Source organism: Struthio camelus, chromosome 26, assembly GCF_040807025.1.
Source record: "Struthio camelus isolate bStrCam1 chromosome 26, bStrCam1.hap1, whole genome shotgun sequence".
Lineage (NCBI taxonomy): Eukaryota > Metazoa > Chordata > Aves > Struthioniformes > Struthionidae > Struthio > Struthio camelus.
Window position 1 is genome coordinate 913,397 of NC_090967.1, and position 25,689 is coordinate 939,085.

The window sequence follows — 25,689 nt, forward strand, 5'->3', positions numbered from 1 at the left end:
GTCATTGCATCTGTTACTGGCAGCACATCCTATGCTTGCAAAAATATCTGTAATCTGACCTCAGTAAACTAGAATTTATATTCCCTGTGAAGTGATAGAAAAGAAGGAACGTTCATCTCAGTTGTCGGTTTATGAATCAGTCTTTAAAATGATGCACTTGCATATTAGCATTAGTATTTGAATGTCTTCAGGTATGAGGGACTTCTCTTCCTGTATTAGGATGTAGTAGATGACGATTCTTTTAGCAAAAGGACTGGGGCTCGTAATTCTAATTTTTCTCCAGTGGCGAAGCTGGTTTTATTTAAAAACAAAAAACAAAAAACAAACAAAAAAAAACCTGTACCTTCAGTTGCATCAGCGCCATTCTGAAGGCCTGAACTGTAAACTGAAAATGGATTTAAAAACACACGTTCTTTCTAACGTGGACCACTTCAGCAGGGGCAATGCACAGTCTATCAGTCCCAGTGAGGGGCAAGGTACAGTATATAAGTGAGAATCAGCTGCTGCAGGTGAAGAGGAGGAAGGTGGGATTTTACACCTGCAACAGTATAGTTTTAATGTCCAGTTACACAAATTGAAATTGATTTGAGGGAAATCTTTTGGTGGGAGAGCTGAAATTCTATGCGAAAGACAGGATTTCTTGCCTTTTCCTTGGTTTGAGGTCTGCAAGAGCTCCTCGATTAACTTCTAGTTACAGGAAATGAATAAACAGGCTTGATTCTGTCGGAATTCCTTTCAGCCTAAGAGATGCAAGGACTGCTGCTAAAAAGTCATGTTGCATAAAGGTGTCATACGTGCTGTGTCCCAATCAGAAAGGACAGACAGCCATTGGAAGTGTTAATCTAATGCAATAGGCTAGTTTAACAAACTTTTCTGGTGACAGGTCACCTGACTGTTTCTAAATTTGAGTGCTATATTATGCTTAATGACTGAATTGTGCTGCAAAGACCAGAGTGGTGTGGGAAGTCTTAAATGTGGCAAATGCGTTGAATTAGATACTGTAACAATTTTTACAGTTACAGTGTAAGGGGGGGAAAAAAAAAAAAACCTGATGACTGATAGCTCTTGGGCTCTTAAGAGACCCTTTCCCGCCCTTGCCCCTGCAATAAGTTTCGTGACAACTTACTGTTCCAGAATGCCTTCTGTACACTTTAGATTACTGAATTACAGCTTCACCTTGCCTTTCTCACTCAAAGGTTAATATTAGAGTTTCTTGCCCTTTCCAACAGTCTGTTCTCACTCCTGCCTATTTCCCCTTGGTTATACTGATAGAAGTACTTCTGAGGTGAAACTGCTCAATTAAGAAACTTGGTTGTAGTTCACTAAGGACTTATATTACAGATCATTGATAAACGGTTTCCTTTCCCACAGCTGTACTGCTGAAAGGTAGATGTAGCAGGGAAGTGTAGGAACCACAAACCAGCTTTGCTACTGCAGAAAATATAAATGATGAACTGTAAGTTTGGTTGAGTAGGTAGTGATCACTGCATGGGCAGCTGCTACAAGAAGAGCAGAAGGAGTATTTGCTGGAAAGGCTTTTGAGGAGAAATTCAGGATGCTGCTGACATTCCGGAGCGGTATGCTGGAAAGAACATGTGCAGACACTTCACTTGATACTTTGTACTTTAGAGGAAAAAACATTGCATTTTACTTCATAATAAAAAATATTAGTTAAAACTTTGTTTGACTGTCATTCTAGCTAGCTTTTCTGTTGAGATGGGAGTGTGCTGCCTGGTGTGTGAATGCTCGTGCAGGAATCCAGCTGTGTGGTTCAGAGACAGTTTCTTGTAGGCTGTACTTTTGGGGCTAGTTGTAATTCAGAATATAACTTGGCAAGTACTGGTTCATTTTATGTTTAGCCTTTTGCTTGTTCCCCCTGCCCCAACGCTTGTGGAGGCTCAGTGTCTCTGGTCCTTACTCAGAAGCTTTAAGGCAGCCTGGGGTAAATGGGAGCCTGCTACATCTCTTGCGTTGTCAAGAAGCTTCAGCGTGGACCTTGAGCAGATACGTGAGGTGCTAGGCCTGTTTTGCTTTGCTTTTAGGTGCTCTGTTGCTGACAGGAGGTATCAGTGCCTTTCATGGCAGATGGGCTTACTCTCCGGTTGCCTCTTGCATAGGTGTAGCTGAGTTTGGAGGTAGGTATGCGCTTTCATTTCACTCTCGTTTTGTTCACAGGGTGGTTTCCATCACAGCTCAGCAGCCAGCAAATAAAGGAGAGCTGCTGTCCGGTTTCTGGTGCAAAGAGAGAAGAGGGGGGTCCCGGAGCTGAGCCCGCCGCGGCCGGGCCACCGGCCCCCTTCCCCGCCCCCCGCGTGCGCCGGGCCCCGGCGGCGCGCGACAGTGACGTTTCCCCGCGGCGCCGCGCGAAGGTCACACGCTCAAGATGGCGGCGGCGGCAGGATCCGGGAGTTGCCGGGTGAGCGCGGAGCGGCGGCGGGCGGGGCAGCCGCTGCCCTCAATGAGGGCCGGGCCGGGCCGAGCCGGCTCCGCGAGACGCCTTCGCGCCGCGGGGCTGCGGCGGGAGCCTCCGCCGGGCCGCGCCTGCCGCCCCGGAAGGCGCGGCCTGCTCCGGCGTGGCGCGGGGCTGGGGCCGCCGTGGCGGAGCCGAGGCCTGCCGTGCTGCGGCGGCCCCCGGGCCGGCATGGGGAGCTCCCGGTGCCGCTGCGCGTCTGGGACCAGGCCAGGGCCTGCTGCTGGGGGAGACGGCCCGGCGGCCGAATCCCTCCCCCCCGCCGCCTTGCTCGCCCCGGCGGCACCGGGGCTTGCTGCGGTGCCGGCACCGCCGACTTTCTCCGCTTAGGTCCGGCTCAGGTCCTTCCCTGAAGGCAGTCCGGGGCGTCGTGAGGGCACTCCGGGGCGGGGGAAGGGGCGCTGGCTGCTTCCCAATCCCGCGCCCATCCCTGTGCCCTCCCTTCCTTTAGCTCGCGTATGCTGCACAATGGCCCACACTGCAGATCTGAGCTGCTGGAAAGCTAACCTAGAGAAAATGGTTGGTTTAGCTGCGATCTGTCTTCTGAGCTTCCAGAAGGTTTTAACAGAGCTGTCTGCAATATTAGGCTGCTCTATTGATGCCCTTTGCTACAAAGTTTCAAATTAAACATGAGTTTTTCTCTGTGATGAGAGGAGGAATGGATGCATGAATTGAATGCCCAGATTCTGGCTTTTAAAGTCACTTCAGAGTCTGACATCCTTTGGAGGTTGTTGATGTTCTCTTTTTGTCCTCAAAGCAAAACTTAGGGTTGAGTTTTTTTCCCCTCTAAATCCTGAGTAAATGAAGAAATGTTTGTTTTCATTAAGAGCACTGATCTGTTAAACCCAGTAGGCAGTATGTCCCAGGTTTTAATGGAGTCTCACAGTTAAAAGAATTAAGTTTTTAATATAATGTCTAGCTTGTTCTTGTGTGCTACAAAGCCTGGACTTGGTGGTAACTTGAGCAGCAAGGTCTGATGATAGATTGTGGAGAACGTTTACTTCTGTGATTTAAACTTGGTACTTCTAAGTTCAGCAGTCCGATTAACAAAGCTTAGACACAGCTGCAAAGAAGATAAATAAGAGGGAGCTGAATTTAGAAGATGGGACTTATTGGAAATGTGGAAACCAATGAATTAATGCAAATCATATCTTTGGGCCACTAGGATATGTGGGGCAATTATGCCATTGCTTCTTCTCAGAAGTAAGCTCTGGATTTGGCTAGTGCTGTCATTGAAGCTACAGGACAGGACAGTGTCACACCATTTACTCCTTTTCAACAGCTTTGAGCCTGATAAAGAAAGAACACCTTATTGCTGGCCTTGGATACAGAATTAAATATTCTCAGCTTACAAAGTTTTTTCAAAGTTTCCAATGGCAAGGCCTATAGGACTTAATCTGCCCTATTTTTTTTTTCTTTTTAGGTGAATGGTTGAGAGATGGTCTTATAGAGAAGCAGCTTGGGTTGCATGATTTGGATAATGCAGGTTTTGCCTGACTGGAGGCCAAGGATAAGCTGAATAGATTTTCCCACAATGTGGGAGAGAGGTGCTAGTCGGGTGATGAAAGATCATTTTGAGGGAATTAAGACAAGAATCTGTGAGCTGTGCACAGTCTGCTGTCAATATTGGTTGCTAAACTGAAGAATGAGAGTTTGCAGCTTGTGGTTTCAGCAAGATGTAGCAGAATTTCTCAGGAACAGTGTGTGTGTGGACTTCAAGTGCATCTTTTCTGTTCCATGCTTTGCAGCAAAAGATGTTTCTCTGACTTTAGGCAGCACAAAGTTTATGCATAGAGTGGCCCTGGTTGTCCTCTATAATTGGGGGGGTAGTTAGTTTTGGAGCCAAATTTCCTAGAAAAACAGTATATTTCTCATCATGTACAGATGTTTCAACCAGTTACTGATTATGTATAAAGGACAGCTTTACCTGTGCGTTACCATTTTCGTAAAATCAGCTTTCTGTACCAGGCATATATTTTTCCAAGTAGTGGTGAAAAGTATGTTGCCCATTTTGGACTGTAACTTTGGTTTTATCAAAATGAACTTTAGGAGGATGCAGTGCTGCTTAAACATATAACAGAATTAATTAGGGATTGTCCTATCAGACCAGCCTGCAAATGTTTCTTGGCAGCACTTACAATCTGCTCCCCAAAGACCAGTGAATATTGTCCTTTTGCAATATTCTTTCCTTTCTCTCTTGACTCTTTAAGCTAGCTATCATCTTGTATTGTATGCTAACTTAATCTTATGTTTTGATTGCAGAAATGTCTTGTCAGTGGCATATGGCTTATATCTGGAAGATACCCGGTTCCTGCAGTCTACAGTGGCACAGTTTATAGAATGAGCAGGCCTGTTCTAGAGCTTTATCAGGTTGGTTAATGGTTGAATTTTTTACTTCACACTGAAAGCGTTTTCCCAACAATCAAAGTACTGAATCTACCAGATATGGATATGTTTCTGAGAATAGCAGTTCTCTGTGAAAGTTTCAATTTTTTAAGATACATCTGATGAATCCAAGCATTTTCTTAGTAGTTGAGTGCAAGTGACAGTTTAGGAGTGGTGCTCGAATAACTCCTTCATCTACCACGTAAATCTTCCATAGAAATTGGTTAATTGTCAACAACTGTTTCAAGCCTAGCTAGTGTCTAACTGCCTCAGGAGAAACAGCTTTTTTCATGGCTATATAGATGTATATCACAAGACAGTAGAAATGTGTTAGACATTTGGCTATTATGAGGGTAAGGTGCTTCTTTTTCAAGGTGGCTATAGGTTTTCCGCAACATTAAATACACTAGAAGTGACGCATTGCTTGGCTTAAGTAAATCCACCTTCTGACTTTAATGCTTCTTTAATTGAATATCTCTTTGGTTTCTAAAACATGTAATGATTTTTTTTAGTCTAGATGTTACTCTTCTGGAGGAAGAAAGGGTTTTATATCAGGTTTTGTGGACAACATCAAACAGGAGTTAGCAAAAAATAAAGAGATGAAAGAAAGTATTAAAAAGTTCCGAGATGAAGCTAAAAAGCTAGAAGAATCTGATGCACTTCGAGAAGCAAGGAGGAAATATGTAAGTCTCATGAATTCCTTCAGTATTTTCATTGCCTAGTCATTAAGCTATTACTGTTCTGAATGTTAAACTTGAGGCTTTGCAAATGAATTGATTAGTTCAGCATGCCTCTTTTTATGAGAAATTCTGCTTGGCTGGAAATACAAGTACAATCAATGCCTTAGAGTGCTGTGGTGTTTTTGTTTTTTTTGGTGGAAAGTCCTTCCAGCAGATCCTTCATTACATTTCCCAAATAACGAGCAGATAAAATAATGAGACGTTGAATGTAATTTGTCAGTGTTTAGCTGCTGTCTGTACAATCTTAAAGGATTAAAAAGAGCATTATTTGCAGTAATGAAGTACTGATGTTGTTTATTTGAGTATTGTGTGCCCGATAAGAACATAGGAGAGTTCAGGGCAGGAAGGGAACCAAAGGTTGGCAGTAAATTACTTTGTATTTATACTACTGCTTATATTGCACTTTGTTGGATGTAGTCTAAAAGAAAAAGACTGCTCGTCAGACCACAGACCACTTAAAAATAAGATTTCTCTGCCCTTAAAAAAACTTGATTATCTAGTTGCTCTTCAGTTGAACTGCAAGATTTTTACTAACCTGCTCCTGCTCTCTAGGTCAATTGTGACAGAATTAACTGCTGGGCTCTGAATCCCTGACTCACTCATTTTGAGCTATTGTCCTGCTCAATTAATTTGTTCATTAATTCCTTCTTCCTATGTTTAAGGATAGCTGCTAGCTTATATTGCATTGATGAGGGGATGTATTTTACCAAGCGAAGAACTTATTATATTCCAATTTTTTTTTTTGTAGTGAGAAAGCGTTCATTTACCTTTAAAAAATGCTAGGAAGACAAATGAATCTATTAATCCTAATCAGGCCTGAGTAGGGCTTTTTGTCCTAAATTACAAGGTTAACGGGGCTAAACTGTTGTTGAGTGAGTGTTTTCTCTCCTCATAGTTACATCACAAACGTTTTTTCCACAGAAAACCATTGAATCTGAAACAGTGAAGACATCAGAAGTGATTAAAAAGAAACTTGAAGAAATAACTGGTACAGTTAAAGAGGTAAAACATAACTTTGGAAAAACCTTCCCCTGAGGCAATTTGGTCCTAAGAATCTGTGTTTTGTGTGTATTTGAAATATTGCCCTTTCTTTTCCTCTTGGTGAGAGGTGGTCACTGCTCCAAATCTTTAAGGTTGGAGTCATTAACAGAGTTGCAGCAATAATGTATGACAGCTTTGTCAGTCAGTTAGTGTATGGTCAGAGGTCAGGCACTGCGAGAGTACCCAGCACTTTCTCTTGGTTTTGCAGCTTGGAGATGGTGCATATGGTTCTCCCATTGCTAGCCCTTAGGAAAGAGAAGAAGCCTCAGGGTGATTCTTCCATTACAGGACAGTCAGAGCAATGCTGGAAGATCACCAAGGGAAGCTGTTTAGGAGATGTGATGCTTTTCACACAGTCATTCTTCACTAATGATGTGGTAGGACTTGTATTCACAGAATCACAGAATGGTTGAGGTTGGAAGGGATCTCTGGAGATCATCCAGTCCAACCCCCCTGCTCAAGCAGGGTCACCGAGAGCACAGTGCATGGGATCGTGGCCAGATGGCTTCTGACTATCTCCAAGGAAGGAGACTCCACTACCTCCCTGGGCAACCTGTTCCAGTGCTCACTCACCCTCACAGTCAAGAAGTTTTTCCGCATGTTCCAACGGAACTTCCTGTGCTTCAGTTTGTGCCCATTGCCTTTCGTCCTATAGCTGGGCACCACAGAGAAGAGTCTGGCCCCATCCTCTCGACACCCTCCCTTCAGATACTTGGACACATTGATGAGATCGCCTCCTCAGTCTTCTCTTCTGCAGGCTGAAGAGGCCCAGCTCTCTCAGCCTTTCTTCAGAGGAGAGATGCTCCAGTCCCCTCATCATCTTAGTCGCCCTCTGCTGGACTCTCTCCAGTAGTGCCATGTCTCTCTTGGACTGGGGAGCCCAGAAGTGGGCAGAGTACTCCAGGTGTGGCCTCAGCAGGGCTGAGGAGAGGGGGAGGATCACCTCCCTCCACCTGCTGGCAACACTCTGCCTCATGCACCCCAGGAGACCATTGGCCTTCTTGGCCACCAGGGCACACTGCTGCCTCATGCTTAACTTGTTGTCCACCAGGACTCCCAGGTCCTTCTCTGCAGAGCTGCTTTCCAGCAGGTCAACCCACAGCCTGTCCTGGTGCAGGGAGTTATTCCTCCCTAGGTGCAGGGCCCTACACTTGCCCTTTGTTGAAGTTGAGGAGGCTCCCCTCTGCCCATCTCTCCAGGCTGTGGAGGGCCCTCTGAATGGCAGCACAGCCCTCTGGTATGTCAGCCACTCCTTCCAGTTTAGTATCGTCAGCAAACTTGCTGAGGGTGCACTCTGTCCCTTCCTCCAGGTCATCGATGGATACGTTGAACAAGACTGGACCCAGGACTGACTCGTGGGGTATATCGCTAGCTACAGGCCTCCAACTAGACTTGTTCCTCCAAGGCAAATCTTGAGGAGGAGCAAGAGTCTTTCTCCTCCTACAACAGGTCACCAGTTTCCAGTCTTCTTCAATAGTGTTATGACATACTGTTACACACAGCACAGAGTCCTCCAGCAACTCCGCTGCAGTGGGGGGTGGGGACTCCTGGAGCTGTATGGTGTCCGAGAAGACCCTGTCTATCTCTTGCTCATCTTCTCGGATGGTACGTAGCCTATTGACTTCCTCCCGTAACTCCTTTGCCTGACAAAGCAACTCATCATCCACAGCACACCTTCTGCAGGAGAGCTGACTTGTCAGCCCAGGCCTCAGAGAGAGGCCCTAGGCACTCCCTGCAGCCTGACACCTGCAGGGCTGCATCTGCTGTCAGAGGGTCTGTCTGGGTTGAAGCCTCAGACACAGCTGATGCAGCAGCTCCAACAGCCACTAGGGAGCGTGCTCTGCAGCATGTCATGACCATGCCCCAGGGAAGGACACACCACTATGGAAAATGAAGGTGCCTTCTTTGCCTGGCACTGCCTCTGTTTGCTGTGCTCTGGGAGCTGTGCTCTAGGCCTGGCTCTTATATAGGCCTCTGCCTAGCAGTGACTCACAAGGGTGCTTGACCCACCCAATCAGGAGCCACCTGAATCAAAAGCTCCAACTCCCTCTGACCAGGGCAACCCAGAGAGCTCGTTAGAGAGCTCGTTAGCAGCAGCCCCACCTAGCTAGAACTTCTCAGGAGAAGTCAAGGCCTCCTGCAGTTGTCCTTGCCTAGCTCTCCCTTCCTGTTAGCAGCAAGCACTGTCTAGTTCCTCACGGGGTCCCCAGAAAGCCTCCACAACTTTCCAGCAAGGCCCACAAAAGGCCCAAGCAGAGCCCAGACACTGCTGCCTCTGCTGCACTCTGTTTGTTTACTACATTTATCACATGCTGAGCTGATCCAGGCAGCAGATACATTTAAATGTATATAATGTATATACAAGTCAATATGCTTTGACTTGTATGTCTTTAGTAAATTTTTGAGGAATCTTACTGATACTGTTTTAAATGTGGTAGAAATCAGATGCATATGGCATTTTAAAATAATAGGACTGTAGAATCTGATCTGCAGTGTTACTGTATCTGTTAATTCAGCTGGTGCAAAACTGTGCTGTTTGAGCAATCCTCAGTGGGGTGCAGGTCCTTCTATTTAATATTCCCTCATCTCTCCCCCCACCCCAGCATGGGGATGACCATGAAGGCAAATGAGTCCATACCCAATCAGCATCTTCCCCTTTCCCTTCCAGAGGAGACAAGGAATGACTCTTAGGGCTGGGCCTGCTGCCCTGGTAACCAAGTGATTCCTTTTTCGTCAGATAGCACCAACTACTATGAGTTTCTGGGGCTGCCACCATGGGGGAGGATTGAAGGGATCTGGAGAGAGAACACTGCAAGCTCATTTCTTTGTGGCAGGAAGCATCTGCCAGTCAGCCAGCTCTAAGACCTACTGCTGAGTTTATCTTTAGCCACCTTTCCCAGGTAGATCTGTCAGCACCTGGGAGATGGCACGGAACTAAGAGAGTTAGAGAATGGCTGTTGTTGCAGAGTCTGCCACCCTGACAGTTATTCCCAGGCACCCCAGTCCTGTTCTTTCCTCCTGCTGATTAGAACATCCCCCTGAATTACCATAAGTAGTGATTTAAAGCTTGCTGCCTTTACTACTAAAAGGAGCATAAGTTTTCCTGCGGTAAGTCACAGCTGAGAGGTACTTTAGGAGGCTGTTCATTATCTGTCAATTGATGTGTGTTGACTTCCTGCTTTTATCTAGGCTGTCCCAGGGCAAAGTAAACTTAGTCTTTTTCAGCAGTGACTTAAACCCAAAGCCTTTTTGGCTATGCCCAACGCTGCCTTGAACATTTGCAGTCAGGTGCAGGATCTCAGCTGGGAACGAAGCAGCCGAACACTAGGCTTAAAATATGTGTGATATGAAGTTTGTGTGGACCCCGGTCTCCACTCTCTGCTGTGCGGCTCCGCACCCATTAACTTCAGTCTGAACATTTTGGTGTGGCTTAACTGTATGTATGGTTGTGAGCTGGACACAATGGTTGTTGCTAAAGTGGTCATAGCCAGTATCTTTTCAGCAGTGTGTTGAGTGAGCTGTAAAGCATATTTGTTAGCCAAATCCCACTGAAGAACAAGGGAAGTCATTTGGTACTGTCATCATATCATTTCTCTTCCTGTGAGATTGTAGCTTCTGACCTATCCAAGATTGGGTGCCTACTGTCAGCAAGATTTCAGAAATCCTCTTCAAAAGAGGATCCGATGACCTGGTTGTCCTGTGCAGGACAGGAAAGGATGAGCAGCTGCTGCTGTGCTGGCAGAGTCCTTTTAACCTCTTGTGTGATAGATTCTGGCTCTGTAAACGTAGCAAAAGTGATGTATGTGAAGCTGTTGAATTGAGAAGAGCGCTTGCTAATTCTGCAGGAAAAGTTGCATAGCAAGGAACTATCTCAACCACTGCTAGGCCTTCTGTTGAGAAACAAGAAGTACCTGAATGTTTCAACAGAAAGGGCTAGAGTATTTTAACTCTGGCATTGTTGGTCCTTCTCTTTGGTGTCAGTAATTTTAAAATGCATGAATAGCAGTTATTGCAAATGCATATGGTTTCATGACTAGCCAAAATTGTTGCTTTGCACAGAGGTGTTGGCCATTGTGTCCCAGTAAGTCTCCCCTGTGGCATGAAACTGTGTATTCACATTAGGCTTGGTTGGTCTTACTGGGTATGCACTGGGATGTCCATAGTGCTCAGAAAGATGACTTACTCAAAATGAGTTTTGACCAGTGTTTTTATGACCTTTTCTTTCCTGTTTTGTTGCAGAGTTTGGATGAAGTAAGTAAGAGTGATATTGGCCGTAAGATAAAGGAAGGTGTGGAAGAAGCAGCAAAAACAGCAAAGCAGTCTGCAGAGTCGGTGACAAAAGGAGGGGAGAAACTAGGCAAGACAGCAGCCTTCAAAGCTATTTCTCAGGTACATACATGGGTCCCCTGTTTCTCTGAGGCCCAGTCCTGTGGATACAAGTCGTTATCATGGAAGCTGTGTTGTGCTGAGTGTAAAATTAAATGCAAAACTCTTAGAGCAAGACTTTTCACATAAAGAGATACTGCTTGTGAGCCAGTGGAATGAACTGATAAATTCAAGAGCTGTATTTTGCAGGTCTGGCATTCATTCAGTTGCCCTAGAAAAATGTAAGTCTGAAGTAGCTGAGCTTCTGCTAAAATGTGATTTTGTAAAAATTGTTTGCTGTGGTCATGGAGCAGAGTAGCATGTGTTCCTCTTCTGTAGACAGGTACTTAAGGAATTCTTGGGAACTACTGGTTGACAAGCTGGCATGCCTAAAGCTCTCATTTTTTAGAAAATACGTAAACCCTTGTATATGTTGACATCACCCAATCAACTGACAATTAGTATAAAAAGAAGTACTCCTCACTGGTTTCTCATGCTTCCTCTGAAGTATCTGGTTTTAGCCTTCGTAAGACAGAATACCCGGCGAGATGGACTATCAGCCTAATCAGTTATGCCAGTTCCCTACTTTCTTTGTTTCTAATAGGATGTCATCTGCTAAAGGCCCCTTCTAGCCATAGCAGCAGATCACGTTATACACTGGTTTGCCTGCACTGAAGCCTGTTATGTTACTCTAGCAGCATTCTAATCTAAGAGCTGTTTTTTCGTCAGTGAAGCAGGCTGCTAGGCCATTCTTTGTAGGCAGGTAATGATTTTATAGAACTTTAAAGTAAATTTTTTGAGGCTTGAAGATTTTTTCTTTATATGCTGTTTGAGTATTTTGATTCACTGTTAGATTTAAGTTAACTGATTCAAAGAACTTTTTAAAGGCTGAACAGTTCTTCTAGCTTTGCTATACTTTCTGGTATGTATTTAGAATTCAGACTACTCGGTCTACTGTTTCAGAAAAGCCAGTATGCATTCTTAGAAATAGTAGTAGTACTTCATCCAATCCCATTTTGAGCTCTCCATTGCTTCAGGAGATACTTCATTTTTTTGGATAATCTTGGGCAGAGTAGGATCCATGGGGGCTCGTGCGTTGTTCAGTTCTTTGCCAGATCTCTCGGATGGTATTTTATAGTCTGTAGGAATGGACTGAACTTCAGAGCTTTTTATTTGCTTATCTGTAATGTTTAAAATCACTTGAAGTCCAATTTCTGCTTCATATCGTATATTCTGTTCTGTCTAGTTCCTGAGCACTGTTGTAACTTTTTTCAGGAAGAAATCACGTTGACTTTAACAGGAGAAAATGTCTTATTCTGGTAAAGCTGTGGTGGATACTTTTGAGCATTCTCCAGGGAATTACTGCATAAAATAAAGTTTAAAATTAACAGTCTTCATAAAGCTACATGGTGCTTTGGGCTAGATGAACTACATGTCCTAAATAAACATGCAGCTTGGGCAAAAGCTATACAGAAAGAGAGCATATAAACTGCCTTTCTGCCTGAGTGTATCTGGTTGTAATAGGAAACTGTACTTCTTGTGAAACAAGTCTTCTGTAGGTACTGTCACTAGAGAAACTACTGCTCAGAAGTTCAGTAAATTAATAAAAGTATTGCAGCCAAGAAAAATGCCTTTTTAGTCCCAATCCCTATTGAAGTGTATGACAGAATTCCCTCCAATGATTACAATGGGATGTGGCTTCCTCTCAGCAAAGTCTAGATTAAGGAAGTAGCTGTGCTGTGGCGTGTATCAGTCCAGATTTATGAAGTCATTTTTCTTGACGTAACCTCAACGAAGAGAGAGAATATCTCACACCTCTCCTTTAGTATAAGCTGCACTACGGTGATTTTTCTGCACCCTTTCTCTGGCAAAAACCATTTGCTTCGCAGCTACTTTCTCAGCTGGGAGAAGTGAAGACTTGCTGTGAAAAGCGAGCCTGCTTTTTGTTTGTAAAATAGGTGTTTTGGGAAAAGCAGAACATCTCTTTGCTTGAGTTTGGGTCTTGGACCTGGATTTTGTTGACCTTTCAGGTGGTTTTGCTGCTAGTGCTGATTTCTGAAGACTGACTTTCTTCTCCACTATTTGTGGATGCTAGGAATCATTCTTTACATGTAGCTTGTGGTTCTATCAGCAGCTGCTGGGAGCTGATACTACTTCCTTCCTCTAACGTAATTTACTCAAATTTAACCTGTAGTGAGAACCTGTGAGGTTGCATCTCATCAGCCATCAGGTTTGGCTGTGTCCCTGCCTTCTAATTTATTGTTTTATTTTCAGGTTGATCCAGATAGAACTGTCTGTTTGCTGTCCCAAATTATTAACTTCTTAAGCAGAAGGCCTTAATATTGGTATATTTCTCCATATGCGTTAGCAAAGAGCCATTTGCTGAGTAGAGAGAGAGGAGAATAACTTGTGGTGTTACATCTGTTTTTCCAACAGAAGTGATTTACAGTTTTGTGAAAGGAGGAGGAAAGGTGAGTCACCCTAATAGGAATATTTTCCTTTCAGGGAGTAGAAACTGTTAAGAAGGAAATAGATGAAAGTGTTTTAGGGCAGACGGGTCCTTACAAACGTCCAGAACGACTACGAAAAAGAAAAGAATTCTCAGGCGAGAGGATGAAAGAGGAGCGAATATTTGAAGCTAATGAGTAAGTATTGGATGTAATTCAGGGTGAATATTTCTGTATACAATTTGGTAAAAGTTTTAAAATTCAACTGCAGGTCAGGGATGGGTAGAATCTCAGAGCTGAAGTGAGACTGTAGGGTGAGGCACGACTTAGCAGAGCAGGTAGATACAGGAGCAAAATTCCACCATATGTTGATGGTAGTAAGGTTGGGCATTAAGAAAAAAATGTTCTGACATGACATTTTTACGTGCACATGCGTTATATTTTCTCAATTCTAACATCTTGCTATCGATTTAAGTTTAGCAGGACCAAGTCTGAGCTCCTTTCCTCTTGGCCTTGCTCCGCTAAATCATGTATCTTATATGTGACTTATGGGCTTCAGTGATACTGCATGCTGCAGTGATGTTCATCAGTATATCCTGTTTTTTACTCTCACTCGGATGTACATGTTCATGAGTACCCATGTCTTCTGCTTTTTCTAGGGAGGCTATGGGTGTGGTGCTGCATAAGGATTCAAAATGGTATCAACAATGGAAAGAGTTCAAGGACAACAACGTGGTCTTCAATAGTATGTGTTCCAAAGATGAAGGAGTAGCACATTATTTTCAGTGATTTGATTGTTGCTCTGTTGGATCTGATGCCATCTGTGCAACTAGTCTCAACGTAATGCAGATCATGGCTTTTTTTTTTTTTTTTGGTAGCTGTTGCTGTGAGGTAATGTAAAATGGTAGGTAGGCGTAGTTGACAACATTGTAGCTTTTCCAAGCTGCTCCATCTCTGTTGGGACCCCCCCAAACTTGTACTGCCTTTGGTCAATAAAATATCACAGCTCCTTCTAGGTATCAAAACTTGCCTTCATTATTGCTCAAAGAGAACTGAACTCTGCTTTTTATAGTGAGATGCACTGACACTGTGAAGAGGCCAGGGCATGCATGCATGTTATCAGGGAGAAGGTGGGCAGATCCCTTCTTCTTGACCTCAAGCTTGTGGTGAGGAAAAGTCTTGTCTTCAGTGAGCTGGTTTCTGCTATTACTTGCTTACAGCTCTGGGATATGTGGAACTTCTCTTCCTTTCTATTTTTATTTCAAAGCATAAAAATAGTAGATATCTGTATTGCAGTTGGCAATAATTTTTGATGATTATCGAGATGCTTAATGTTTCTGAAAGACATAAAGAAGCCTGAAAGCAGAATACTTCAGCAAATCAAAATAATTGTTACCTGTATGCTGCAGGGTATGACTTGTTAAGGAAAAAGTTATTGGATAAAACTGGATCATATCCTTACATTTGGACCGTGTTTCTTCCCACCTTCCTTAAAAGCAGAGCTCCTGGAGATGTGTCCGGGAGTGGGTTTTTATGTCCCTTGTGTTAGTCTTTCCAAGGAGGTGCTCATAGCTCCTGAGTTTCTCCACAGGTTGCATCCTCCAATCCTGTGCTGTTTGCATGAGCTCTTTGTGCATTCTCTTCTTTTTGTGCATATTTCCCAGACTGTAGTTTCACAATTTGGGCAGCTTTGCAGATGTGACTGCACCAGGCTCTAGAGTGCATGCTCTCCCTTTATGTGCCACCTCTACCAGGAACACAGTGTGCTTTTTGGAAGGAGCATGAACTTCAGGGCAGCATTCCACTTGTTAGTTGACATGGCAGGAGGAAGCTTCCCTGTGGGTCCATTATCCCATAACTACCTATTTCAGTTTCTTTGGTCCATCTGATGGTGTTCAGAGACAAATAGTGATTTTGTTGTAACAACGTCTACTTGTTTAAATGGCTTTGCTTCCCCCCTGCCCTTGCTCTTCTTTTTGCCTTTGAGACTTTGCTATGTTAGGAGGAGGAGGAGTCCTGCTTCCCCTTCAGTAACTTTTCAGTAACAGTGTTTTTGTGATAGCTTGGCTTTCTTTCTCCTCGAGGTTGAGGAGTACAAGAGGTGCTTAAAAACTGCATCCTTACTGATGTCTTGCTATTCTATCAAAAATTGGCAAGCTTTAAGGCCTACTTTTGATTTTCCAGGTACACTTACTGGTGTTGGCTTCTCATTACTACATCCTGCTGCTCCTTGTAGCAGACTGAGCCAAGGGGAGTTGTTACTGCTGTAAACAAGTCCACAGTCTCTGGCAGTTAAAGTGAGAGAAACCATCATTCTCATAGGCCGGAAAGATTCTGGCGGGATCCTGTTCCCCAAAAGGGAACCCTGATACTTACATGTAAAGGAACCAATCTCATAGATAGTGACAGTTATTGATATTTAAGAGTGTTGTAGGAACATGAGGAGAAAAATAGCTTTTGGAATTGAAACTTGTAAACAATTAAAAGATTTAGAAATGAACTAATGGGTTAAATCTGTAGTCTGCTGCATGCCGTTCCCAGTTCAGGAATGTAGCAGAAAGGCACTGCTGCTCATGTCTTCTCTCCTTTCAGGGTTCTTTGAAATGAAAATGAAGTATGATGAAAGTGATAATGCTTTCATTCGAGCTTCCAGAGCTGTCACGGACAAAGTCACTGACTTAATAGGTAATGTTTCATCCTTGCTGTGAAAGTACATCTCTAGCCTTTTAGGTCTGTTCCTATGGCTGTTAGTGCTGTTGTCCTCAGTATAGTACTAGCCTTTGGGAAAAATTCTGTAGCTTTATAGTACTTTGCATGGATCATTATCTAGTATCATACAGCGTAGCAACCTGCTACTGGATCAGAAATGCAAGGCAATGCAGTGACAAGTGCTTATATGGGATAAATGTCAAACCTAATGTGCAGTTTATAGCTGTTCCCAGGCGACTTTTCCTTCCTTCTATTATATAACCAAAAGTCTGTCTTTCTCCTCCTTTTTTTTTTTTTTTTTTGGCAAAGGTTGTCATATCACCAGTCTCACTGAATTGTTTTATCAGGTGGGCTGTTCTCGAAGACAGAAATGTCTGAGGTTTTGACAGAGATACTCAAAGTGGATCCATCCTTTGACAAAGATTGTTTTTTAAAGCAATGCGAGAACGATATAATCCCCAATGTCCTGGAGGTAAGGTGGGGGCAGAGTATGATGCATTTGTTTTGTTTTTTCCTTTATCTCAGCATAGCAGATTTTGGTTTTAATTTTCTAATGCTAAAATTAAAGGCTGGGGCAGCATTTGCTTCTCACGCATCCAGCTTAACATAACATCCTACATGAGATAACCTTGGGAACGGGAAGCTTGATCTTGTATCACAATTTAGTTGCAAATCATGTTACACAATTTAATAGTGTAGCAAAAAATTTTCTGGCCTGAGAAACGACTGACCTTCTTCTCCTATGAGAAATCATGTGTGCGTTAGAGGAATCAAACTGAACTAGGTGAATAAGCAGTACAGGGCTAGTGATGATATCAAATATTGATGAAGGAAAGAATTTGGTGCAAATGCAGTATTGAATTCTAAATGATCTGTAACTTCTTGGGAAGAAGACCAGGTCATGCCAAATGGTTCATTGAAAATGTTTCTGGCACTAGTTGAGAAATTATGTGAAACTTCCAGGTTTCTGAAGACTAGGGTACAAAAACAGTCAGAAGGTAGCACTGATTAAGGATGTGACTTCAACTGTAAACATGTAGTTCATCTCACTGTTGCAGTATGTCTGAAAAGACATAGTGAAGGTAAGGGATTAAAAGATAGCAAAAATCATGAGGGGTTTGTACAAGATTGGAAAAACTGAGACTTTTGAAGAAAAACAGATGTTAACAGTGTTATTTATTCATCCTACTGTACAATACAATAGATTGTAATGATGTTAGCAGATCATATCTCAAACTGATAATGTTAATAAGCATGTAGAAATATTTGATGCTCCTAGTCATGAGGTAATGAGCATAAGATGAGGCAAAAGGAATTTGATGCCTGCAGATATAGACACCCAAAGTGAGGTACAGTTACGTTTTGTCACTGCTACCTTTCTAGTGACTGACTCGTGTATGTATCAGATGTGTGACTTGAACTATAATGTCTAGAGGGAAATAAGGTGGACCTGTCATAGTAAATCAGCCTAGTGATCAGTCTAGTCCAACTCCTATTCCTAGCAGTGCCATGTCACGAAAGCAAGCTGCAAAAAATGTGTTCTCAGCTCTTGGAGAATGTACTTCTCATAGGAGAGTTTCTTTCCAGCTGTAGGCAGCCAGCTTACTGATGCTCTCAAGTATGAAGATTTATAGCCATTGTATTGAAAAACATCCTGCCACACACAAATAACTTCATGTTGAAATCTGATAAATTCACACTGTCTATCTTATGAGTTTCAGATGTTTATTGCACAGTGTTTAAGGAGAAATCTTTTCATGAGTTACAGTGCAATACTTCTGTTCATGATGTTCCCTGACTTTTTGCCATCTTGAAAACTAAGGATCTTCATCTGTCCTGTACTCCTGCTTCTGTTAAATCCCACCTCCCAGGATTTCTGGGTAGTATGCATTCTGGTGGCCTGTTGGACAATGCGTGTATCTTAAGTATCTAAAGATTTATGTCTATCTTACTTGATATCTTTTTATTTATAGAAGTTCTTGTTGCTGTTCTTCTTTATTTGGTAATTCATTCTGCTCCTTTCCTATTTCAGACTCACAAGATAATGTAGGATTTAAAGTAGTTTGCTTCTGAAAGTGCTGATGTTTCAGCTCTCTGATATGGGAGGTGTTTTTAACTGTTCATATTTTATTTGATTTTCTCTCTTAGGCTATGATGTCTGGAGAACTTGATATCCTCAAAGATTGGTGCTATGAAGCGGTAAGTAGAGCTACTAGAAATGTCTGAAAAGGTTAGGATTCTCCTCTGTAACTAGGCGTATTGTGCGCTCTTTGCAAGCCATCCAGCTATGTATCTATGACATTGCTTACCTGCTTTGCCCAGCTGCTCCCTTGTGTAACGTGTTCATACTACAAAACTTTAATGCAGCCAAATGCACGCTCTGGATTTCTGGAATAGTCTGGATAATGGAAGAAAGCTGTTTAGAGACACATAGTGACTGTTTTAAGAGCTAAACTAGTTTAACTAGCTCCAGTTTTTCACTGCCCTTCTGGGTTTTGATGGGCTTTTGCAGAGTCTTTGAGGATTGCTGCACTGTGTGCTCTCAGTTCCAGAGACCTGATTAGCTCTGGATTTAGCTCTGTTATGGAAGTCCCCAAAAGCTAATGAGCCTTCCTGCAACCTGAAGCTTGGGCTTTCATGACTCACAGTCTCACCTTAGTGCCTCAGCTGCACGAGTTCACACCTATCCGCTCTTGCTTAGCATAGGTTTAGCGCTGCCACGTTATGTCTGACTTTTCTGGAACCATTTGAGTGTTCTGGCACTGGACTGTCTTGTGACAGTTAGTTAAGAGAGATGGAAAACCACATGAACACAGACATCCATCCCTCTTGGCTTGATAGTTACTGCAACTAGAGCCTAAAGCTTTGGGGAATGGCTGGAGAGACAGTGGCTCCATGTATGGTTAACTGGGTTCCAGCATAGCTGGATACAAAAAAGCTGTCTACACTGCAGTGACTATGAATTTCTTGGCTGTGTCTGCCCTGTATTTCTCTGCATTCCTGATGTGGGGGAAGAAGGTGCAGAGACATCTGAGCTGACCCAAAATGGTGGTGGTTTTCTGCTTGCACAGTTGATCTGTCCATGTAGCTACTACATAAACACAGCTCTACTGTAGTATCCCAGCAAATAATCTTGACAGACTCAAATTTGTCTGAATTTGCAGCACAGATAATCTGCAGCCTGGATAATCTGACTGCAGAAAATTTAATTTACTGTTAAGATGGTGATTTTGGTTTCCTGCTGGGATAGATTTTCAGTATTGCATCCACTTCTTAAAACACAGTGTATATGAATTAGTTGTGATTCAGTGATTGTATTACTGTACACTTAACTTCATGGAACTAGATCCTTATCTGAAGTTAGCATTTAAACGTAAGAGGATGTTTATTCTGCTCAGTCTTCAATCTGCTCTAAAACAATTGTGCTGTTGGCAACACAGAGCCGTATTTTTTTTTTGTTTGTAAAGAATCTAACTGCTTAAAGTGAATGCTCTCTTTTCTGATCACCACCACCAGAGGGCTGGAAATTCACATGCTGGAGAAGGAAGCCTTTTCTGTTTAAAATGTTCGTGGCTGTTTGTTCTGTTAGGTCTTCCTAACAAATCTGCAATATGTAAGGGTAAGATATTTAAAGCAATCTGAAAGTAAAGGAAGTTCTTTACTGGTTCAAGCAGCCTTTGAAATGACACCATAGAATTCCTCTCAAATCTGTAGCGGGAGGTAGCAAGTTTACTGCAATGCATAAGACACAGGGTCTTGGTTGTAATCATAAGTTAAGCTCATAAATCAAGACTCGTGTAAAATAAACCAAGGGAGAGAATGAGAGTCTCATTAATGAGCGTCCAGGAGAAAAAGGCTCTTGCATAGAATCACCACAGAAGTGTTAAGTTTGTGGTACTGGTGGCTATAACGTTAGACTGCAAACCAGTAAGACAAAAACTTAAAACAGTGGCAAGTACTCCAACCAGGCTGCAGGATACTATCTGCCCACAAACTCAGGTATAGTTTGTGGTTCATAAAACTGTTGCTGCCTACTCTCCCTAGAATCCCTGTTCTGTAACTCCAACTTGACCAGTATATTTCTGTAGGTTATTTGCACCTAAATGCTTGTGACAAAAGTTAGATGATCTGTGGTCATGAGGCTTGGTAGGGACTGCCTCATGTTTGTTTGACAGGTGCCAAGAATGCTGTGATAATGCTGGAAGCAAATGGAAATTCAGTATTTCCAACAACAGTTCTCAATGTATAAATAATGAAGCATATGTGCATGTGCCTACAAAGGAGGCAGGAAATGCTGGACTGCCTCCAGGGTCTGGCTGGGTGCTAGGAAAGGATCTTGATTCCCAGATTGTTTCTCCCTGCTTGCTGTCAAATCAGAACCACAAGTGCTTTGGCTATCAGGGGCACTCTGGGTGCATATTCTGTGGTGAATAATGGATCTCCTCTTATGGAGGAGATCTCTTATGGAGGTGAGAGCTTTACTGAGAATTTAGTTAATGTGGAGCCCAGCACGTTTGATATCACTATTTGATAGCTTACAATAAATAAGCGTTTAGCATGTTTGCAAAAAAATTACTTTTATTTTTTATCTTTTTTGATGGTTCTTACTAAGCAAAAAATCCTTTTTTCTTTATGACAGAACAAATTCAAATGTGTAACACAAGTTTGTTGCTTCATTTAGACTTACAGTCAACTTGCTCATCCAATCCAGCAAGCCAAAGCCATGGGTCTCCAGTTCCACTCCAGGATTCTGGACATTGACAACATTGATGTGAGTGTCCTTTTCTGTATTTCATCTTGAAGTCACGAATTTCTAATTCAGCCCCCAGGACTTTTCTGCTTTGTTTTCTGCTCTGAGTGCTGTTTCCTGCCTCATGTTATTCTTGCATTTGCTGTTTCTGCTAACAGGAACAGATCACTATTGCTGCAGGGGAGAGCACATGGGGCAGATTTGAGGGAGTAATTCCCTACTGTGTGATCAAGCCTAAATTACAGGACTATGATTTGTCCCCTCTGTGCCAGGGCACCTTGGTCTTAATCACCTAGGTATAGATTTATATATAATAAAGGCTAATAATAAAGGCAAATAGCACTGACCCAGTGTTTTCATGAAGGGCTTTGTTGATGCTTACTTTGGATGATAATGTATGATGTTTCTGTGACTCAAGGTCATGCAATGCAGGAATGGCTATTAGAGAGACTTATCGGCTGTTCTGGGTGGCTCTTGAGGAGGAGGAAAATAATAGTTGTGAGTGAAGCCGAGGCCTTGTTAGGAGCAGTGTTGGTAGTTGTGGATTCTTGCCAAATGTCTGCACAGTCTTAATGCTCTCCACATTCCTCTTTATTGAGGATCCAGAACTGTTACTGTTGTACTTAGCAGTAAGTCTAGAGTAGTACTTTCATTTAATTAAATCTTTAGTTTCATTTCTCACTGGCCCACAAGTTTTCCTTCAGATCTTCTTCCTTCAATGGCAAAAGCATCTTCAAAGCACCTTTGATCAGCCCTTCCATATCCATAACCAGCTCTATCTCAAAGGAGATGTGTGAGGGGAGGAGGGGAACAGGGTTGCTATACAATAGCACTTTAAAACACACATGGAGAATAGTCTGAAGTCAGAACAGCGGTTTGCCTTTGTTGTCAAAGGTGCTAACTCAATGGCAGAAACATTCACTAAATCTTTCTGTTGGAACAGAGTATGATAGTATATTTATACTGTATAATTCCACTCATAACCAAAGACGATATTAGACCTGTGCTAATGATAAACAGGTCTGCTGATTTAAGTGTCCTTGAAGAGTTGTTAAAGAAGAAATTTCTTGCCTACTGATTGACCTTAATCTCGAAATACCTGCTGAAATGAATGACGAGGCCATTCAAAGCAAGCTCTCTGTTGATCACTTACAGAATTATATAAGCCTCTTTCCAGTCTCCTGGAATTTCACAGAATCACAGAGTGGTTGAGGTTGGAAGGGATCTCTGGAGATCATCCAGTCCAACCCCCCTGCTCAAGCAGGGTCACCGAGAGCACAGTGCATGGGATCGTGGCCAGATGGCTTCTGACTATCTCCAAGGAAGAGGCCCAGCTCTCTCAGCCTTTCCTCAGAGGAGAGACGCTCCAGTCCCCTCATCATCTTAGTCGCCCTCTGCTGGACTCTCTCCAGTAGTGCCATGTCTCTCTTGGACTGGGGAGCCCAGAAGTGGGCAGAGTACTCCAGGTGTGGCCTCAGCAGGGCTGAGTAGAGGGGGAGGATCACCTCTCTCGACCTGCTGGCAACACTCTTCCAAATGCACCCACTCCAGGATCCCATTGGCCTTCTTGGCCACAAGGGCACATTGCTGGCTCTAACTTGTCCACCAGGACTCCCAGGTCCTTCTCTGCAGAGCTGCTTTCCAGCAGGTCAACCCGCAGCCTGTCCTGGTGCAGGAGGTTCTTCCTCCCTAGCTAGCTTCTCTAACCCACACTTCCTGAGCTTGCCTAGGAGGATGTGATGGGAGACAGTGTTGGAAGCCTTGCTGAAGGCCAGGGAGACCACATCCACTGCTCTGCCCTCATCTACCCAGCCAGTCATTCCGTCAGAGACGGCTATCAGGTTGGTCCAGCATGATTTCCCTTTGGTGATTCCACACTGACTACTCCTGATCACCTTCTTGTCCTCCACATGCTTAGTGATGACCTCCAGGAGGAGCTGTTCCATCAGCTTTCCAGGGAAGGAGGGGAGGCTGACAGGCCTGTAGTTCCCTCCTTCTTGCCCTTTTGGAAGGCTGGAGTGACACTGGCTTTCTTCCAGGCCTCAGGCACCTCTCCTGATCTCCAGGACCTTTCCAAGGTGATGGAGAGTGGCCTAGCGATAACATCTGCCAGCTCCCTCAGCACTCGTGGGTGCACCCCATCGGGGCCCATGGATTTGTGGATGTCAAGTTTGGCCAAACGATCTCTAACCCGATCGTCCTCCACCAAGGGAGAGTCTTCCTTTCTCCAGCCTTCCTCTCTTGCCCCCAGGGTCTGGAATGCCTGAGGGCTGGCCTTAGCAGTAAAGACTGAGGTAAAGAAGGCATTCAGCAACTCTGCCTTCTCTGTATGCTTCGTTAGCAGGGCACCTGCCCCATTCAGCAGCGGGCCCACATTTTCCCTAGTCTTCCTTTTGCTACTGATGTATTTGAGGAAGCCCTTCGTGTTGTCCTTGACATCCCTTGCCAGATGAATTCCAACTGGGCCTTAGCCTTCCTCCTCGCATCCCTGCACACTCTGACAACGTCCTTATATTCCTCCCAAGTGGCCTGTCCCCTTTGCCACATTCTGTACACTTCCTTCTTCTGCTGGAGTTTTGTCAGGAGTTCCTTGCTCATCCAGGCAGGTCTCCTGCCCGCTTTGCTGGACTTCTTCCTCAGAGGGATGCACTGATCCTGAGCCTGGAGGAAGTGACGCTTGAATATTAACCAGCTCTCCTGGATCGCCCTTCCTTCCAGGGCCCTCCCCCATGGGATTCCTCCAAGCAGGTCCCCGAAGAGGCCACAGTTAGCTCTCCGGAAGTCCAGGGTTGCGCTCTTACTTATTGCCCTGCTTCCTCCTCGTGGGATCCTGACCTCCACCATCTCATGGTCACTGCAGCCAAGGCTGCCCCCAACCTTCACATCTCCAACCAGACTTTCTTTGTTTGTTAGTACAGGGTCTAGCAGCGCACCTCTCCTTGTTGGCGTCTCCACCACCTGGGCCAAAAAGTTATCCTCAGTGTTCTGCAGGAACCTCCTCAACTGTTTGTGCCTAGCTGTGCTGTCTTCCCAACAGATGTCAGGGTGGTTGAAGTCTCCCAGGAGAACCAGGGCCTGTGATCGTGAGGCTACTTCCAGGTGTCTGTAGAAGGCCTCATCGACTTCCTCTTCCTGATCAGGTGGCCCGTAGTAAACCCCCACCACTGCGTCACCCTCGTTAGCCTGCCCTTTAATCCTTACCCATAGACTCTCAACCCGCTCTTCATCCACCCCGAGGCAGAGCTCCACACATTCTAGTTGCTCCCTCACGTAAAGGGCAGCTCCACCACCTCACCTTCCTGGCCTGTCTTTCCTAAAAAGCACGTAGCCATCCCTGACAGCATTCCAGTCACGTGAGCTATCCCACCATGTCTCTGTAACTGCGACGAGATCACGGCCCTGCGACCTCACACAGATCTTTAATTCTTCCTGCTTATTCCCCATGCTGCGTGCATTGGTGCACAGGCATTTCAGAGAGCCAAATGGGGCACACAGGCTTCCCAGGAGAGGTGCAAGAGGATCCTCCATAGCCATGTGCCATGCGCACTTCCCCAGCTGCGTGCACCTGCTGGAGGCATCCTGACTTGAGCGGCGTTTTGCTGACTACCCTGTCTCTATAACTCTCCCCTTCCCCCATCTTGCCTAGTTTAAAGCTCTCCTTACCAGGCTGGCCAACCTGTTGGCAAAGACACGTGTGTCCCACTTAGTGAGGTGGATCCCATCTCTCCCCATCAGTTGGGGATCTTCAAAGAGGGTCCCATGGTCATAGAAACCAAAGCCTTGCTGCCAACACCAGCGGCGCAGCCAGCTGTTAACTTGGAAAATGCGTCCACTCCTCCTCCCATCCTTCCCCCTCACAGGCAGGATTGAGGAGAAAACGACCTGGGCTCCCAGACCCTTGCCCACCATCCCCAGAGCTCTGAAATCCTGTTTGATGGTATCCAGTTTGCCCTTGGTATCATTAGAGCCCACAGGGAAGAGCAGCAGAGGGTAATAGTCCGATGCATGGACAAGCCTTGGCAGTCTTTCCATGACATCTCTTCTTCGAGCCCCTGGCAGGCAGCAAACCTCTCTGGACAAGAGGTCAGGTCGGCAGAGAGGTGCCTCTGTCCCCTGCAGCAGGCAGTCACCCACAACAATCACTCGCTGCTTCTTCCGGGTGTTCCTCCATTGCACAGGGTCTGTCAGGCACATTGCTTCCGTTGGAGCCATGCCCAGCTCCTCCTCAGCCTGGAGGGTGATAAACTTGTTCTTCAGAGGCAAATCTTGAGGAGGAGCAAGAGCCTTTCTCCTCCTACAACAGGTCACCAGTTTCCAGTCTTCTTCAATAGTGTTATGACATACTGTTACACACAGCACAGAGTCCTCCAGCAACTCCGCTGCAGTGGGGGGTGGGGACTCCTGTAGCTGTATGGTGTCCGAGAAGACCCTGTCTATCTCTTGCTCATCTTCTCGGATGGTACGTAGCCTATTGACTTCCTCCCGTAACTCCTTTGCCTGACAAAGCAACTCATCATCCACAGCACACCTTCTGCAGGAGAGCTGACTTGTCAGCCCAGGCCTCAGAGAGAGGCCCTAGGCACTCCCTGCAGCCTGACACCTGCAGGGCTGCATCTGCTGTCAGAGGGTCTGTCTGGGTTGAAGCCTCAGACACAGCTGATGCAGCAGCTCCAACAGCCACTAGGGAGCGTGCTCTGCAGCATGGTGTGACCATATCTGAGGAAGCGTACACTACTAGGATTGGAAACAAAGATGCCTCCTTGCACCCTGCTGCATAAACTG

The 25,689-nt window shown here is 44.5% G+C and overlaps 1 protein-coding gene across 2 annotated transcripts in view; it reads left to right on the forward strand.

Moving 5' to 3' along the window:
* Positions 1 to 2,221: 2,221 nt before the first annotated feature.
* TIMM44 (translocase of inner mitochondrial membrane 44) overlaps positions 2,222 to 25,689 on the forward strand; it is a 34,109-nt gene continuing 10,641 nt past the window's right edge. Inside the window, exons 1-11 of one of the 2 annotated variants that reach the window (XM_068920275.1) lie at positions 2,222 to 2,416; positions 4,733 to 4,840; positions 5,368 to 5,538; positions 6,517 to 6,597; positions 10,876 to 11,025; positions 13,507 to 13,646; positions 14,108 to 14,193; positions 16,041 to 16,133; positions 16,505 to 16,629; positions 18,306 to 18,356; positions 20,839 to 20,928. In XM_068920275.1, the coding sequence (XP_068776376.1) occupies positions 2,384 to 2,416; positions 4,733 to 4,840; positions 5,368 to 5,538; positions 6,517 to 6,597; positions 10,876 to 11,025; positions 13,507 to 13,646; positions 14,108 to 14,193; positions 16,041 to 16,133; positions 16,505 to 16,629; positions 18,306 to 18,356; positions 20,839 to 20,928 (1,128 nt within the window). In that variant the 5' untranslated portion in view covers positions 2,222 to 2,383. The remainder of the gene's footprint in view (positions 2,417 to 4,732; positions 4,841 to 5,367; positions 5,539 to 6,516; positions 6,598 to 10,875; positions 11,026 to 13,506; positions 13,647 to 14,107; positions 14,194 to 16,040; positions 16,134 to 16,504; positions 16,630 to 18,305; positions 18,357 to 20,838; positions 20,929 to 25,689) is intronic. The other variant, XR_011136428.1, reaches the window with a different exon arrangement.